The 19,115-nt window shown below is 41.1% G+C and overlaps 1 protein-coding gene across 1 annotated transcript in view; it reads left to right on the top strand.

The window, feature by feature from the left end:
* LOC134438685 (3'-5' exoribonuclease HELZ2-like) overlaps positions 1–19,115 on the top strand; it is a 43,278-nt gene that overhangs the window by 15,035 nt on the left and 9,128 nt on the right. The window contains exon 6 of the mRNA XM_063188301.1: positions 3,408–3,590. Within this exon, the coding sequence (XP_063044371.1) occupies positions 3,408–3,590 (183 nt within the window). The remainder of the gene's footprint in view (positions 1–3,407; positions 3,591–19,115) is intronic.

Here is a 19,115-nt window from a genome sequence, read left to right as displayed (position 1 = left end):
ATCACCAACACCAGTTAATGGCAGCTAGTATGGGCATTACCAATATTAAAGGGGCTGCAGGTAGGATTAAAAGTTGAATTAATCACTGCCCCGAATCAGCCGATGGTTATGTGAATCATTAGTAAGTGAACGATGACTCTCGCGACCACTTCCACGGTCCACAGTCAGAGCGGTCCGAACGAGTGTCGTGGGAAACAATTTTCATACGAAAAATCGCTTTACATATCGTATTGAGATTTGTATCAACTGCTGGCATTCCGTGATGAATTCTCACAGCGAGTTTACTTGATCAGCATTTTTTTCATTACTGTGTAGATTTTGAGACAGGCATGCCACGGGCACCGCACAAACAGCATCATCCTACCGTGTGCCCCTTTAATAACACCAATTTATTACTTGGTTTGTCACTGTGTCTTGCAGTCAGTTTCAGGATCATCATACAGAAAATGCATGCATGCTGAAGGATTCCCCCAAAGGCAAAAATTGAACACATGTCGACACATTTATCAATACATTCACTATGTGGCGCAGCTCCTGTATACTGGACATAATCTAGTTGTGAGTTTTCCACAGACAAGCCGACATGTACAGCTGGACATGTAAACTGAACCAGTTTTCCACATTCCATCTGGGATGTTGTAGATACTATACAGTATAGTGAGTACACCCCTCACATTTTTGAGTATATCTTTTCTTAGGAAAGCATTAAAGAAATGTCACTTTGACACAATGATTAGTGACCTTTTAACAACATATATAACCGCTTAAATTTCTTGTTCACTCAGAAAAAAATCAAAATACAGCCATTAATGTTTGAACATTGCCCACAAACAGGCGCGGAGTGGCCGTCGGGAGATAGGGGACTTCTGCCGCTGGGCCGCGGCTGTGAAATGTAATATTGCAGCCGTTTTGTGTTCTCAGCCGGCCCTAAAGTTTCATAGGTCTACCTATCAGCACTGACTTCCCACTTTCCACTTCTTTGTACGTAGCCGTTGTTGACTCGCCAGGAAAAAAACCGTGTACCAGACGGCAATACCTCAATGACGGTGTCAAACAGTAAATTGGCCACACCCCTTCTCTACTGATTTTATACTCTAATTTTCATACGCCGTAGATCGCGGAAGTTTGCTAGATCTTAGTAACACAGTTTTGTTTTCAGTATTTCAAGAACCTGTGATATTTATATTGGTTACCAAAAGATGGAAATATTAATGATTATGATTTATTTTCCGATTTCCACATGACTGTTCCAGTTTACAGTCTGCCAGTCTAGATATACTTGTTCTGTGGTTGTTGACTTGGGTTACAAACAGACCCCACCAAGTGATACGGAAGTGAACTGCAACTAGGAATACACCACAGAAGCAGGGTTTTGTTTTGATGGCATTGATTTGTTAGAACTACCGGTCTCTCCTTATAGTCGAAATAATATTATTATCATACATATTTATATGTGGCACATTTAGGATGTAGCCTATGTAATGTCTGAAGAAATGGAACAAAATAATTACCACACAAGATTCTGATGTGAGCAGTGCTGGGTAAACTGTGGAGGAGTAATTGCAAGAAACAAAGACATTTGCCGCGACGAAGACAGCGTTTTAAGGTAGGCCAACACCGTTTAATTTTATTGACTTATGGTTGTGCTTTGAAGTAGCCTAGGTTTGGCTAATTTGCTGCATGGTGGGTTTATTGCACAATGTAGACAGACTTTTTGTAAGCTATAGCCTACTCTTCTAGAAATCCCCACACTCAAAGCTTTGTGCCCTGCTCATCCTGTCTTCCTTAAACGATATTTCAATAGGCCTACAAACTGTCAAAATGACAGTGGAGTGCACATTTTTCAAGGAACAGTAGCGTGATGTAGCCTAACCTTCAAATAGTTCTATGGTGAATGCTTTGAACTGTGATGATGGCTGTGTATTTCATCAAGGTGTAGGCTACAATTCTCCACTTCAGGTTGATATTTTGACAACACCATTGTCCACATGTAGTACGACTGCAGATTTCGTGTTTTTTTTTGTCTTTTTGGTTAGGGAACCATGTTATTCGCGTTGGTGTCTTTTTTTTGGGGGGGGGGGGGCGCCAAGTGGAAAATTGTCCCGGTGGGAAATGTCTTGCCACTCCGCCCCTGCCCACAAAAGTGAGTACACCTAAAATCCGGTAGAGAAGGGGCCATGTTGGCTCGAATCGTCTAGAATGAAAAGGGATTAAAGGGAGGTCATCGGTGTGTGTTTCAAACTTTCTTTACATTAAACTTTTAGATTTTGAGTCTGCACCTGGCTTAAATAGGTCAGTGTGAGATTTAAATGCAATAATATGGAGAGTATCATAATCTGCTTCAGCAGTCAAACTGCATGTTGACATGCATGTTTCTTTTAGGTGTAATTCAGATTTCCAATGTTGACGGCATCCATTCATCCCCAAACCATGTCAGTCCCTCTACCATGCTTGAATATTGAGAGGATCACGTTTTTTTGTAAAACTTGCTTGTTTACCACCACACATGCTCGACACCATCTAAAGAAAATTTGTTGATCTTGGTCACTTCAGACCACACAACATGGTGTGAAGCTATAGCTTTCTCTTGCGTCCACAGTTAATCCTGTTGGATGTGGTTCATCCTTCTTGGTGGTATGCAGACATTACCTTGGATCCCGTGGCTCTTGATACATCACAAAGACTCGGTCAAAGATGCAACAGTTACATGCGCACCAAGAAACTCTCCTTTTTGAACTCTGATATGTCACCCATAATGTTGTGTGCATTGTAAAATGTTGAGCAAAACATTGCTCTTACCCTGCTAATTGAATCTTCACACTTCGCCTTACTGGTGCAGTGTGCAATTAACGAAGATTGGTCAACAGGCTGGTCCACTTGAGCCATGATACTTCCCACACTAAAATGACAGGTGTTTCCGTTATTTTGTCCAAACCCTGTATGTTTATCAGTTAAAATCAATGGTCTAGCAGCTTACTCGGAAGTTTAGAAATTTCAAAATGTAGTTTTTTTGGACACCATTTTGAAAAATCCAAGATGGCCACCATGCAGACACCAGTGCAATGTAAACATTGGTTTTCTGATTGCTTATACAATATACGTACTTTCCAAAAATATATAGTTTTCCAACTCTCCAAAAAAATCCAGAGAAAGTTAAAATCCAAACACCACGAACCTGACTACACTGTGTGGTTACATACTTTATTAGCACAATAAGGTAATTGGTCAAATGAAAAAAGTATGAATCAAGTGAATGCATGATACCTATGCAATTATGTACAAAACAATACACAAATTCATATTTTCATTAGTATATTTCATATCTGCCTCTATCACTCTTTAAACCATTTTAACTGACCATATTTTCTGCTAAGTTTACGTGCATACTGTATGCTTGTGACCTATAGGTACTGGAAAGACCGTGGTTGGAGTCCACATTGTTTATCACTTTTTCCAGAAGAACAGAGAACATCAAAGCACTTCTTCAAAGTCATTGTTAAAAGAAAAAGAAAACTCTGGGAAGAGTCCACCAAAGAAAAGAGCTATTTTATACTGTGGACCCTCCAACAAATCAGTGGACATAGTAGCAGGTAAATTGTGCTCAAGTAGCAATTGCTAATGTGTGTGTGTGTGTGTGTGTGTGTGTTTGTGCGTGTGTACATGGGCGTTCCCCAGTAATTTGTGCACATGAGAGGTATACAGTAAATGTAGTCTGGCGATGCCATCCTATGTACTTCCACCCAAAGATTTTGGCTCTGCACATAGTCTGGCGAAACCCTCCTAGCTTGGTTCGATCACTGTTTAGTCTAGTTTTGTCTTGTTATTTGTATGCTTTTGCAACACTATATCGTAACAGTTATGTTAATACATTTTAATTCGGAACTCCAAAGAATTGAAATGGCAGAGTTACCTCAGACCATCTCCTACCCTCCATGGAGACGGATTCCTCTTAGCTTTTACCAGACTGTTTGACGGAGTCATCATTCGGCTTTTGCCCAGGTTAGTATAATAGTGGGGTCGTAGGCCTATGCAATTTTTCTCAGTCATTTCAAATTGGTGTTAAAGTTTTGTTTTCACTTCCAAGTTGAAGTTTAGGGTCTATAGAACAATTTGAGTTCGAGTGTCAAACACACAGATAACAAAATGGCCTGCGGGGGGCGCTCTAAAATATATAAACTGCTATAACTTTTGATTAGTTCAACCAAATTTAACATATGAGGTATGTATGGATTCAGCATGAAGATGAGAAACCGGTGAGCTAAGTATTTGGTTACCGGATTAAAGACACACTATGTAATAAACACACTTTTAGCCAATGGACAGCAAAATTCAGGTTTTTTTTAAGATAAAGGGTGGAAATGCCCTTCAAGTTGCAATGAAACATCATTTATTGTTACAAGTTATTGTAAATAAAGCCTGGGATATCATTCAACTTGATTTGTTCAGAATATCCCTGAAGCACAAAGAAACCTAGGATACCTATACACAAATATGGCTGCATAAAGCCTATGTGATTTAGCACCCAACTTGCAACTTTGAGTTTATGAATTTAGGATCATGAGTATCAACTTTTTTTCAATCAAGCCATATTCTGTTCACACATAAATCAAATCAATAAATAATATAAATCAATAATAATAATAATAATAATAATAATAATAATAATAATGATAACAATAATAATAATAAGACTGCATTTCCGGAGAGACAATGCTATTAGTAGTATGCTTGCGGCTTATGCACACACACACACACACACACACAGCTGTTGTATACACACACAGAAACACGAGGGAAAGAGATAGAGGTCTGAGTGTGTGTGTGTGTGTCTGTCTGTTTGTGTGTGTCTGACTGTGCGAGAGAGAGAGAGATGTGTGTGTGTGTGTGTGTGTGTGTGTGTGAGAGAGAGAGAGAGATGTGTGTGTGTGTGTGTGTGTGTGTGTGACAGAGAGAGAGAGAGAGAGGGAGAGGGAGAGGTGTGTGTGTGTGCGCGTGTGCGTGTGTGCATGTATGGATATGCTTCAGGTGCCCTTCAGCAATGGGTGGGTAGGGAGAGGTAAGGGTGGGATTCGAACCTGCAACCCTCTGACAGACCAACACCCTACCCAGTAGGCCACTGCCACTTACTGTATAGAGTGGCCACAGCAGCATATTAGGCCACGGTTGCCCAGGTGACAGCAGAGGTCTAAAGTTCTACAAGGCTGTGTGTGTGTGTGTGTGTGTGTGTGTGTGTGTGTGTGTGTGTGTGTGTGTGTGTGTGTGTGTGTGTGCGCGCGCAATGATACAGTAAGTAATGTAGACCTCCTTGGTGTGTGTGTATGAATGAAGATTCTAAAGGTGACAGTTTGGCAGTCAATAGCTGAGTAATATGTGCAGCCTTATTTTTACGCTGTCATATCTCCAAAAGTTTTGCAAGTTGTCAGATGATACTGACACACAAATGGCACAACCCTGCTCTTCATGTCAAAGCTGAGATCACTTTTCTAGGCCAAATGGTTCAGTAAAAAAAATGACATATTCAGGCCTATGCGCTGAGCTGTTCACACATTTTTTTTCTAAGTGAATGAGGTCACATCATAGGGATTTTAAAGCTGTTCTCTGTGAAACATTTTTAAGAGTTGGCTTATGATCTTCACACAGTTTGTATTCAGAGCCAAGACCTCTCTGACTATGCCTTTACCTAGTTGATACCTAGTTAAAAACTCCAGGACAGGTCACCTTTCACTCTAACTGCCACAGTTTGTGACATCATCTTGACCATTCTACCATTCATTTCAATGAGGGGGAAAACAGAGAGAAAACTGAGGAAAGACAAGTCTGGTGAACAAATGAAAGTGAAAAATACACCACCCTGGGCCCTTTTCGTTCGTTTTGGCACTCGAACCGTGTCTCTATCTCGAACGCTGCAACGATTCAAAGCCGCCATACTAATGAATGGCGATTCCCATAGGCCGAGGTGAATGGAAAAATGTAGAATAATAATAAACTCTTGATGAACAATTAGTATGCTTTCCAGCAAGCATACTAAATAAACTGTTGGTGAACAATTAGTATGCTTGCTGGGGGCAAGCAGAGGCCTTTGGCAAGCATACTAAATAATACTATAGGACTATTTCATACATGGTAGACACAATCATCTGCTGTTATGAGGACATCTCTGTCATCTGGGAACTGTCCATTTGTTATCAGCGTAGTTATCTGCATTTGCCAGAAATGCCTGCCAATCTGCTAACAAATGAACAGTTCCCAGATTTGGTCTACACTACCAAAGATGCAGTTTCCAAAGATGTATTCCAACTAGAGGTGAAGTGCAGCTGTACTACTTGAATAAATAGACCTGCCAGATCTCGGTGCAAGTGCACGGAGGCAGAGTTAAAGTGCACACGTCTGTGCAAGTGCACATGCAATTTCTAAGACTGACCACTGAATGTTTTTGCATCTGTTCTCTGTCATAGTTATTGTAGAGTGCATTGTTAAATGTTAGCCCTATGGTCTTCTGTTTGCTTTTTGAATGCAGGAAAAAATGATGTTCCCCATAGTATTCATTATTATTATTATTATTATTATTATTATTATTATTATTATTATTATTGTTATTATTGTTATTATTATTATTGTATTGTATTTACTTTCTTCCAGATATAAAGTTTTTAAGTTGTGAATAAAATTATGGCCTGACTGAAAAAAAGCTGGTACTCATGATCCTAAATTCATAAACTCAAAGTTGCAAGTTGGGTGCTAAATATCACATAGGCTTTATGCAGCCATATTTGTGTATAGGTATCCTAAGTATCTGTGTGCTTCAGGGATATTCTGAAAAAATCAAGTTAAGTGATAACCCAGGCTTTATTTACAATAACTTGTAACAATAAGTTATGTTTCATTGCAACTTTGAGGGCATTTCCACCCTTTATCTTAAAAAAGCCCGGATTTAGCTGTCCATGGGCTAAAAGTGTGTTTATTACATAGTGTGTCTTCAATCTGGTAACTAAATACTTAGCACACGGGTTTCTCCTCTTCATGCTGAATCCATACATATATCATATGTTAAATTTGGTTTAACTAATCAAAAGTTATAGCAGTTTATATATTTTAGAGCACCCCCCGCAGGCCATTTTGTTATCTGTGTGTTTGACACTCGAACTCAAATTGTTCTATAGACCCTAAACTTCAACTTGGAAGTGAAAACAAAACTTTAACACCAATTTGAAATGACTGAGCCTAATACGACCCCACTATAAGGGTCATTTCACGTGAAATCAGACACTTTGGGACCCGACCGACACCGATTTCAATCATACTTGCTGTGCCTGTTTAGTAGCAAAGTAGCACCCCAGAACTGCATTTGTGTGAATCTGACATCAATATTAAGGGAGAAACAGACTAGCAAAGGTTTATATATTAGGGTAGAACACTATACATTCAGCCTTGATTATATCAGTCAGTATAAGTCACAAAAAGATGTCTGAGGTGTTGTTTGAAAGCTCTTTTCTGGCTCTACAAATTACACAAACAGCATGGAATACAACAACCTTTGTAATATAAATTATGATACATTGAAAAATTAAAAATTGAATATAAAAAAAACATATTTTTAAATGGCCGGTTTCCTGTCTAAACATAGCCTGTAAGGTCATAAACACCACCTTAAAATGGGGTGTTTGGTTCTTTATTAATTTATAGTGTCAAGGACTGGACTGGCCATCTGGCATAACGGGCATTTTCCCGGTGGGCCCTTCACCCTCGTCGGTCCCAATTTCAGGTGCTCTACACAGCTTCTGCCCATTGTCAATGGACACAGTGGAAGCTAGACCATTTTCAGTATTCAGAGAAGGAAGGGTTGAAAGAATAATCTCAGTCAAGTATTTTTTTAATGTTCAAGCATCAAAGGGTATGTTGTAGCTGTATATGATGTCAACTAGTGGCTAGCATGTGTTGAGGAATATATGCCGAGCACTGGAGAGGTGAAACTGAACTTCCTGCATCCTCATGGACCATCTTCATCCTTCACATAATCCAATAGACATGCTGTTATGTGATATTACTAGTGTATTACCATATTATTACTAGGTAATATGTATGATGCCATATTTTTGAGTCCCATTATCTTTGAAATTAATAAAGAACCAAACACCAGCATTTCAGGTGTTGTTCATGACATTGCAGGCTACGTTTAGTCAAGGAACTGGCCATTTTAAAATATAAGTTTTTTTGATATTCATTTTTTAATTTTTCGATTTACCATAATTCATATTCTATTCTATTCATATGTAGAGCCAGAAAAGAGCTTTCAAATAACACCACAGACATCTTTTTGTGAGTTACGCTGACTGATATAATCAAAGCTGAATGTATAGTGTCCTACCCTCAAATGTAAACCTTTGCTAGTCTGTTTCTCCCTTAACTCATTGGCTGCCAGCCATTTTCATAAAAGAGTAACCCAGAGTGCCAGAGATTTTTCAGCATTTTGGGTGTTTTTGGAGGCTCACAGAAAATTGAGTTCTGTGTCTATGTCAACACCATACCTATCAAAACACAGATTAGACGCTCATCTGTCATCAGAAAAAAACGGTGTCTCTCTACCCCTTTCCGTTCTTTCATAATCATCTGTTGAAATTAAGTGGAATTCACCAAAATGCTGCTTTCTATCCAAAAAGCTGAGAAAACGCCATTTGAAGTAGAACTATAACTGCAAACGTTTTTTCCCATAATGGCATCGTCCTAACAACTCAGATCAGATGCTATTACAGAGTCTTCTGTCATCTGTAGCCTGAACAAAAGATCGTTTGTATGATCTTTTCAACCTAATATGTACTGAAATATAACGGGGGTGGACTCGAAAACAAGGGTGTTTTGGTTTAGTTGCTGGCGCGCACAATGGATCATGACAGCAGGTGCCCGTAACTCGGTGAACACACAAAAATACTGTCTCATCGTCCTCCCTCTGATTGTGCTCTACCCTTGTGGAGAACGAATCACAGCTGGTTTATTTCCTCCTCCAGTACCGTGTTGTGTGTGTGTGTGTGTGTGTGTGTGTGTGTGTGTGTGTGTGTGTGTGTGTGTGTGTGTGTGTGTGTGTGTGTGTGTGTGTGTGTGGCAGGCAGGCAGGCAAGGCAGCCCAGCTTAGCTTAGCTTACTGCAGTTTCGTTGGCAGAGCGGACAATTTGCAGATTGATTACTGTCATCATGTTTCTGCTATAGTGATCTTGTCATATATTGTTCAATGAATTTTCTTTTGATAAAGTACTGATCACATATCCAACATTTCACAAGCCGATTGGAGTGGTGAAGGCTAGCTGGTCTGAGGCTAAGTGCAATGCTTTCTCATGTGAGCTGAATGCATCTGACCAGACACAATTGGCTACTCTGTTCCAAGAATCTGCAACCCCCCTGTCTTTTTTGATGATACAGTAAGCTGATCATACTATACAGATCCATAAAAAGTAACTGTAGAATGAGTAAAAAATAGTTGACTTACCAAGGCTCCTTTATTTAGGCTTAGTTTAGGGTGACCAGATTTTTGTAGTGTAAAACCGGGACACTTCGTGCGTGACTGAAGGACAATATTTGGTGGGCGGGTCTGGGGGTCCTCCCCCAGGAAAATTTGTATTTTTAGATGCAATTTCCTGCATTCTAAAGCAATTTTAGAGGTCGGAATGACAAATTGCAACTGACTCCTTCAGACTTTCTGTACAAGCGCTTGCTGCCATTAATTGTGGCAGGTAAACATGTAATCTTTTCCATATATTTACCCTGATAGACATGGCGCAATGTAGTGGGTGGCCAAAACCGGGACATATTTGTGTCCCGAGAGAGTTTGCTCGGGACATGGGACACACAACTCCAAACCGGGACTGTCCTGGTGAAACCGGGACATCTGGTCACCCTAGCTTAGTTGTAAGTTGTTAGCGATTTCGTGCTAGCTAGCTAGCGTAGCAAACTTTATAGCCAAGCATTCCCAACTGAGGTGACACATCACCACTAGTCCCGTGCATTTTCCTGTTAGATGATCTTTTGTACGCATCATCCTGATGTTGTGTAGGCTGCTCACATTATCCAAAATGAAAAATGAATCGGTTGCCACACAGATCATCTCTGGTTGAACATGGTGTATTTTGGGCAAGCTAGCTACAATGCCTACTAGCTAGATAGCAACAGGGGGTTGTATTAAGTTTTGTTTGTCAGGCTCTGACACTAAAATCAGTAGCCTACCTGTGTTAAAATCAGAGGGCAAGAAAGTAGACTACTGTCACAGGTGCTTTACTTTCAAAAATGATTTTGCTATGCTACTTTTGAGATTATAATAGTAAAAATGGATGTTTTTGTCTTGACATTTCCTCTCGCTCTGAGCTTATGCCCTGCCCTGACTGTTCTTAAAGGCCAACTTCCGATAAAACTCAGTTTTACTCACTCCTTTCGAAGTTAAACTCACTTGCAAGGCTCTCATAGCGGTGCGTCAACTCTCCTGGCTGTGTTTCCCGGTGTTTCCCAATTTACATAAATAATGCAGAGAAACGAGCGAATCACGAAAGCCTTTCTGTGTTTCGTCACGTCGAAAGAAGGCGTTGCCCACAAAGGTTTATATCGACCCATTTATCTAAAAACATGTCGAGTAATTTTTTTCTGCTTGTTTTCAAAACAAGCAACGTCTGGTGGCCCGAAACATAGCTTAGCTTAGCTATCAGCTGGTTGCTACTCTCAGGTACACACACAGCACAAAGCCTCATACATAAAGCCTGCTCACTCCGGTTGCTCCGTGCCTGCAGCTCGCCTAGGGGTCGCTGTCGAAAGAGCACAGCCCTGAATGGAGCCTGCACGCCTCCGTTGGCGCCCCTATAGTGCAGTACCACCCGGGGAAGTGGCGACTCTGTTTCCCATTACATTCTCTCCAAGAACTGGAGGACTGAGCCAATCAGAGACGCGTTTCTTTGAGAGCAGGAGGAGATAGCCAATCAGAGACGCATTTCCACGAGAAACACGGAACACTCTCTCGTTTCTCCACAAGCCACCTTGCCAGCTTGCAAAAACGTCTTGAAACAAAGCAACCAGAACGTTTTTTAAAACAGGACCAACGCGTAACACATTCAATAACAATTGGGAACACGGCAATATTAATTAAATGACGTTGAGAGGCCATCTTTTTATTTTTTTTTCCACGGTTTATTTTAAGACTTTTCTTATTACATTCAGAAGATGCAATTGGAATACAATACAGTCTGGTTTAAAGAAGAAAAAATATATAAACAAAAATAGCATATGAAATATCTTTAACAACAGGACACCCAACCCCCCTCCCATCAACCCAGCCAACCACCACCCATCTGAGCTTAGGCTGTGCTAACAGAAGAAGTAAACCAGGATTCACAACAACAACAAAAAACCAACAGACAATGACAACAACAACAAAAACAAAAACAGAAAAAGAAAAATATACACACAAAGTATTCATCAACAGGAAAACTGTTCTGAGAGACATCTGATCGGAAAGGGGGTGGGGGGGGGATGGTCTTAAGTCTACAATAAAATGGAGACATAAGGAGAGTTACATCATAGTGGATCTGGCAGCGGCATGTCTAAGGATTCAACATGGGTAAGAAAGGGCTCCCAGACTTTATAGAATTTAGACACAGCTCCTTTCTTCAAATGTCTAATCTTTTCGAGTTTTGAAAAGAACAGGACATCTTTTATCCAAAGGGAATGTGAGGGGGGATGTTTAGATTTCCAGTAAATCAAAATTAACCTCCTAGCTATGAGAAACAGAAAAGCAGCAAAGTCTAATTTGGATGAAGATATCTTAATGGTATCAGGGAGGACTCCAAACAAGGCTGGTATGGGACATGGGTCTAATTCAATTTGCAGCACATCTGAAACAGAAGAGAATATAGAACACCGTCAGGTGTCATGGCGGCGGCGTCAGGTGTCATGGCGGCGGCGTTTGAACTGTGTGCACCGCGGCTTGTCTCAACCACTCTGACAGAAGTAAAAAGTGATCTAGCGTCATTAGAACAGCTTATCTCACTGTTACTACAAAAACAAACTGATCTTAGTGCGCGGCTTACCTCGCTTGAAGTTCCACGATCAACCTGTCCAGCGGGCAGAGATGCAAAGGTGAATGCGTGCAGCCCTCGAGCCTCCACCTGGTCCACGGTGGTGCGTGGCAGTAAACGCCGTTTCCCTCCTCCAGGCCCTGCCCGTCTGGATGGTACAGGCATCGGATTAAAACTCCACAATTCCTTCACTCCTCTGGCACTTCTGCCCACACCCCCAGGACCCCGGTTGAATGAAATCCACAAGGATCCAACTATCCGGTCTTCTATCCAGCGGCGAGGACAATCATCGAATCCACGACGACCAAGGGGTAGTAGGAAAGCTACCTCCAACTCCAACAGATCTCCTGGTGGACTTGTCGATCCGGGACATGCATCTGGAAAGCGGAGACGACGACCAGCGTCTCCATTACAACCTAGCAGAAAGGGTACATCCAAGCGCGACAGGTCTCCTGGCGGCGCAGCAGGTCCCGAGCTTGCCGCTGAGAAGCGCCCAAGAGTCTCATCGCCTTCGTTGGAGACTAGTACCACCGACTCCTTCAGCCAGCCGCCGGGCAGCGACTTGGCTAACCATCCTGCTGGTGAATTGTCATCAGCTGTTGATACTGCTAGACTGCATGTCGGACAATCATCCTCAACGCTATCCGTGGCTGAAAATGCATCGCTTGATGCCTCTCCATCATCTCCTCCGGTAGATGGATCCTATCGGCGTTCACCAGCCAACTTTGACTTTGACCATCTGACTGATTGGCCTCCCTTGTCAGCAAATGCTAACGATGCTGACCTGTCAGCTAGCCAATCGCTGCCAGCTGGAAATGTCCTTCCAGCTGACTCTCCGGCTGGGGCATCCACGCCAGCGAATGCTGTAGACATGTCCTCAAGTAAAACGCCACCAACACTGTCATCGGTTTGTAAAGCATCTCTTGACTCTCTTTCCTCCTCTGGCCTGTCGGACGCTGGGGCTGTTTCTCCAGCAACAGATGGCAACCCAGCTGTAGGCCCAGTTTTACAGTCACTGCAACTTCCTTCTTCAACAGCGATCTATGGGGACGCTGAGTGTGACCCTGAAATTCTTATTGTCGGCGACTCCATTGTTAGACACTTAATTCTACCTAGAGCTGTCACTTATTGCGTTTCTGGAGGTAGGATTATTGACATATCAAAACTTATCCCCACCCTTCTCGACGTGCATCCAAATGTAAACATTGTTATTGCGCACGTGGGGACGAATGACGTAATGGCCCGAAACTCCCTCAAACTGCAGCGTGAGTTAGAAACGCTATGCTTTACTGTAGAAAGTCTTGGGAAGCGTTGCATTATGTCAGGTCCGATTCCTTTCAACTCCACACATTCCGAACGTTTCAGTAGGCTTCTCAGTCTTCATAATTGGCTGAAAAACTTTTGTAGCGCCGCTGGTTTTGATTTCATTGCCAACTTTGACATCTTCTGGACAAAGTCACATCTGTACAAACCTGATGGTGTACACCCAAACTCCCGAGGAATTCAACAATTAACCACCAATTTCATTCATTTCATTGCCAGCACACTTTGACATTCTCCACAGCATAACCCAACGCAGCTCACTGTTCAAACTAGTAGGCCTAATATGGGTTCTGCTGCTGCTTGCTCACCCTCCCATTCAAATACCTCCTTTGGCCAGCAGATGGCTCCTCGGAAATGTCAAAGCCTGCCCATCTGCAATGATATCTCCCTGCCAGAGACTGTCCTTCCTAATTCTTCTCCTGATATCCCTCTCAATAATGGACTAAGCCCTGAAGTCATGAATGCTACATGTCCATTGGAGTCTACCCCTGACGTTGTTCGCTTGGACAATCCATGTGTTTTTAAGGACAGAAAAGGCATTGGGTTAATCCACCTCAATATCAGAAGTATATTGCAACGAGATAAAATGGACCACTTAAATATTTTAATTGCTCAAACTAACACAGATATCTTGGTTTTATCAGAAACTTGGCTGAAGAGTGAAATTGATGACTCTGAAGTCAACCTTTCAGGCTACAATTTATTTAGAATTGACAGGGTCGGGAGGGGTGGGGGTGTGGCTATTTACGTGAAGTCACATTTCTCTGTCACATTTCTGTACTCCTTAAGTGAACCTAAATCCTTTGAATTTATTGCACTAAAGGTTTATTATGGCACCAATAACAACTCCTTCATAATAGTTGGGATTTATAGACCCCCGTCAGCTGATTCTAAATCCATAGATCAGCTTGCAGAATTGATATCTAGATTCACTGACTCAGAAGTTCTGGTTCTTGGGGATTTTAATATTGACTGGCTAACTGATGCCTCCAAACATCTTAGAGATGTTTTCTCAAGTCTATTTTTGGATCAACTTATTAATGATCCAACAAGACCAAACTCTAAGAACTTTAGCAAATCATCTCTTATTGATCTACTTTTTACAAATAAGATGAACAAAATTAGCGCAACTGGTGTTTTTGATTTAGGGGTCAGTGACCACTGTCCCATTGCCTGTATTAGGCACAGCACTCTAACCAAAGCACTGCCTCGCATTTTGGTTAAAAGAACTATGAAACATTTTAATGAGCAAGCCTTTTTAAATGATCTCTATGAAAGTGACATTCATCTCACAACTGAAATTCCTGATGCTGACTTGGCTCTACAGTTTTTCTCAAACACGTTTATTTGCATTGTTGACAAACATGCACCTTTTAAAAAGATAAGAGTAAAAAGTAGAACAAACCCATGGTTCACCCCTGAACTCTCCTCTCTTTTTCAGTCAAGAAATAAGGCTTGGTCATTAGCAAGGAGGAGCAAGGATGCCTCTGACTGGGCAAGTTTCAGGAAAATCAGGAACAGATGTACATTATCTGTAAGAAAGGCTAAATCTGACTATTACTTTAACCTTGTCTCTAGCTCGTACTCTGATCCTGCAAAATTCTGGAAGGCTGTAAATTACAAAAACAATAAATCTGTTACACCTATGCCTTCTTCCATTAAGTTTGATGATTGTCTACTACAAGACAAATCAGACATTTGCAGTGCTCTTAACAAACATTTTTCTTTAGCCAGTCAAAGTTTTGATAATAGCAATAATCATTCCTTTATGCCTAGGGCTGGACATGATATGTGTATCAGAGACAATGTCAGAGACGATGATCTGGAATTTAGGCTTCATCCTGTGTCTAAGCATACAGTGCTATCTGCTTTATTAGCAATTGATAGTCGCAAATCCACTGGAGAAGACCACCTAGATCCCCTTTTTCTTCGCACTGCGGCATATATAATAGCAGAGCCATTATTGCACATTTTCAATTATTCTATTTCCACTGGAGTTGTCCCTACACTATGGAAATTTGCACACATTACCCCGTTGCACAAGGGGGGTGATAAGACTGACCCTAACAACTATCGACCAATATCCAAGCTACCGTGTCTCTCAAAATTACTAGAGAAGTTGGTAAATGATCAGCTCAAAGAATTTCTAAATACCAATAATATTCTGAGCCCTCTCCAATCAGGCTTTAGGCCTAAACATAGTACAGTCACTGCTGCTACTAAAGTAATTGATGATATTATCACTTCTCTTGACAAGAAAAAACATTGTGCTGCCATCTTTGTGGACTTATCCAAAGCATTTGACACTGTGGACCATTCTCTGCTTCTACAAATTCTGCCTGGTATTGGTTTTAGTGCAAGTGCCTGTAAATGGTTCCAGAGCTACCTATCAAACAGACACCATACTGTAAAATTGGGTAATACTCAATCTGACCCCCTGCTAATAACCAAGGGGGTCCCACAAGGTTCAGTATTAGGTCCGGTACTCTTCACCATGTACATAAATAGCATACTCTCTCTCCTTTCCAACTGCTCTATTCATCTATATGCAGATGATACAATTTTGTATTGTGTTGCAGATTCTGTACAGCTAGCATTGGAGAATTTGCAGCAGTCTTTTAATATTCTACAAAATGCCTTCATTGGTCTTAAGCTTCTACTTAACGTAAGCAAGACTAAATGTATGGTCTTTACTCGATCTAAGCATGGCATGAAAAATGATTTTAATATATCTACTTTAGATGGGTCTGTTATTGAGAGAGTATCACATTATAAGTACCTGGGAATCTGGCTAGATGACAAGTTCACATTCAAGAAACATACTGACTGTCTTGTCACTACGCTCAGACAAAAGCTATCTTTCCTGCACAGAAATAAATATCACTTTCCTGTTTTCTGCAGAAAAAAGTTAATTGAAGCTACTTTTCTGTCTTCCCTTGACTATGGTGATGTTATTTACAGACATGCACCACTCTCTAATCTGAAGGCACTTGACACTGTCTATCATTCAGCTCTTCGTTTTATTACTGGGGATCCATATAGCACTCATCATTGCCTGTTATATGATAAAGTTGGGTGGGCTCCACTTTCTCACAGAAGGGACATGCATTATTTTATTTTTATTTTTAAGGCCCTCACTGGTAAACTCCCATTTTATATTTCATCTCTTTTAGTTCGGCACTCCAACCCATATCAAACCCGCAGCAGCAACTTTTTACTGGAGGTCCCTTATGCCCGCACTGAACTGGGTAAAACGGCTTTTAGTGTCTGTGGACCTTCACTTTGGAATACCTTGCAACAAAGGATAGGTCTTCAAGCCTTGGTGTCAGTAGAACATTTTAAAGTAATACTGGGAAGTTTTTTATCACATACTTGTACTTGTTTTAACTCATAAGTTTTAATTCATAGTTTGTCTTAATTTTTTACCTCTTATATGATTTATGTTGCGTTGTGTATGTTGTATATATATATGATTTTATATGTGTAATTGTTTGTTTTACTCGACATCATTGTAAATGAGGGCTGGGCTCTCAATGATTCTTCGAGTTTAAATAAATGAAATGAGATGTATGTAAAGAGGGGCATGTCCAAAACATGTGTACCAGAGTGCCACGGTGTTGACGGCATCTGTCACAAAGTGGATCAGTGTTAGGATAGACGCGGGATAGTCTAGCCTTTGTCCAATATACACGGTGCAAGAGTTTGCATTGAATCACCCCGTGCCTAGCACATACTGAAGACGAGTGAACTCGGCCAAGGATCCAATCCCAGACCATTGTCAAATCCATTCCCAAGTCTTGAGACCAGAGTTCGAGTAAGGTTTCATCAGAAGAGGAACAAAGAGATAGTATAGTTGTATATAGTATGGATATCAGCCCTTTGGGAAAGAGAGGTATCTTAAAAATCTTGTCGACAGAGATATCGGGAGGCAAATTGGGAAAGTCTGTGTATATTTTCCTATAGAAGTGTCGTACTTGTAAGTACTTAAAAAAATGTGTGCGGGGAAGCTCAAATTTCTCAACTAGTTGTTCAAAAGTAGCAAATACCCCATCCACGAATAAGTCTTTTACTGTAGCTAAGCCCTTCTGGCGCCATAGCCTGAAACTGCCAGGTTCCATAGAAGGAGGGAACAGGGGGTTACGGCTAAGTGGCATGAAAACAGATGGAGTTTTTACTCCTAAATGGTTACAGAACTGCCTCCATATACGCAGTGTGGATGTAACAAGCGCATTCTTTCCACAATTTACTTTTTTTAATAGGGGAACACAAGTGACCAGTGCGTAAAGAGTGTTAGGTGTACTTGAAAGTGACTCCAACTGGCACCAAACAGGGGATTCCTTAGGATCTGCCCGCATCCAGTACTTCACTATGTGCAGATTGGCAGCCCAATAGTAAAATAGAAAATTAGGTAAAGCCATACCACCATTATTTTTAGGTTTTTGTAGGACCGCTTTACGCAACCTTGGAGCCTTTTTGTTCCAAATAAACTGTGATATGGCCATATCCAAACGATGAAAGAATGCTTTGGGAATGAATACAGGAATACACTGAAAGAGATAGAGAAATTTGGGGAGGACATTCATTTTAACTGAGTTGATTCTACCAGCTAGAGATAAAGGCAGTAATGACCAGCGGTTGAGATCGTCTTTGACACGTGAAAATAATGTTTCAAAGTTTGTTTTAAGGAGGTTGTTGAAGTCAGGGGAGATTGCCACACCCAAGTATTTAAACCCATCTTTTGCCACTTTAAAGGGCAGCTGTGTTAACATGCTCAGTGTAGTTTTTTTGCCAACAGGGAAGACTTCACTCTTATCAACATTAAGTTTATATCCAGATAAGGTCCCAAAGTGTGTTAACGTCTCAAGAATATGTGGCATAGACTCTAATGGATTAGAGACATATAAGAGAAGGTCATCAGCAAATAATGACACTTTTTGTTGTATGCCATAGCGCACTATTCCCTTAAAAGTCTCAAGTTTACGGAGTGCAATAGCTAGTGGCTCAATTGCCACTGCAAAGAGGAGAGGGGAGAGAGGACAGCCCTGTCTAGTACCTCTATAGAGAGGGAAACAGTCAGAAGAGTTGCCGTTCGTACGTACTGAAGCCAGAGGGGAAGTGTACAGGAGCCGCACCCATGAAAGAAAGCTCTCGCCAATGCCAAATCTAGATAGACAGACAAAAAGATAATCCCACTGGACCCGGTCGAACGCCTTGGACGCGTCCATTGAGACGACTACCTCAGGACCTTGGGAATTTTTAGAATCATAAATAATATTAAAGAGACGCCGTATATTGAAAAAAGAATGTCTGTTTTTTATGAACCCTGTTTGATCTGGATGTATAATGGATGGGAGAACAGATTCCAGTCTAAGAGAGAGAGCCTTCGCAAGAATTTTTACATCTGCATTTAGTAATGATATAGGACGGTATGAGTCACAGTTGTCTGGGTCTTTATTCTTCTTCAATATTAATGAAATGGAAGCTTGTCTGAGAGAAGGTGGCAGAGTACCACTTAATAAAGACTCATTGAACATGTTTAATAGAAGAGGTGCTATTTTGTTAGAGAACTTTTTATAAAATTCTATTGGGAGACCGTCTGGTCCTGGGGATTTCCCAGACTGCATGGCAGAAGTTGCCTGCTTTATTTCATTTTCCGTGAGAGTTTGGTCAAGGGTCTCCTTCTGTGAAGGATCAATGGTAGGCATGTCTGTTGTTATGTTATCAAAAAAGGATATCAATGACTGG

Source organism: Engraulis encrasicolus, chromosome 22, assembly GCF_034702125.1.
Source record: "Engraulis encrasicolus isolate BLACKSEA-1 chromosome 22, IST_EnEncr_1.0, whole genome shotgun sequence".
Classification (NCBI taxonomy): Eukaryota; Metazoa; Chordata; class Actinopteri; order Clupeiformes; family Engraulidae; genus Engraulis; species Engraulis encrasicolus.
This window is presented reverse-complemented; position numbering and strand designations above follow the sequence as displayed.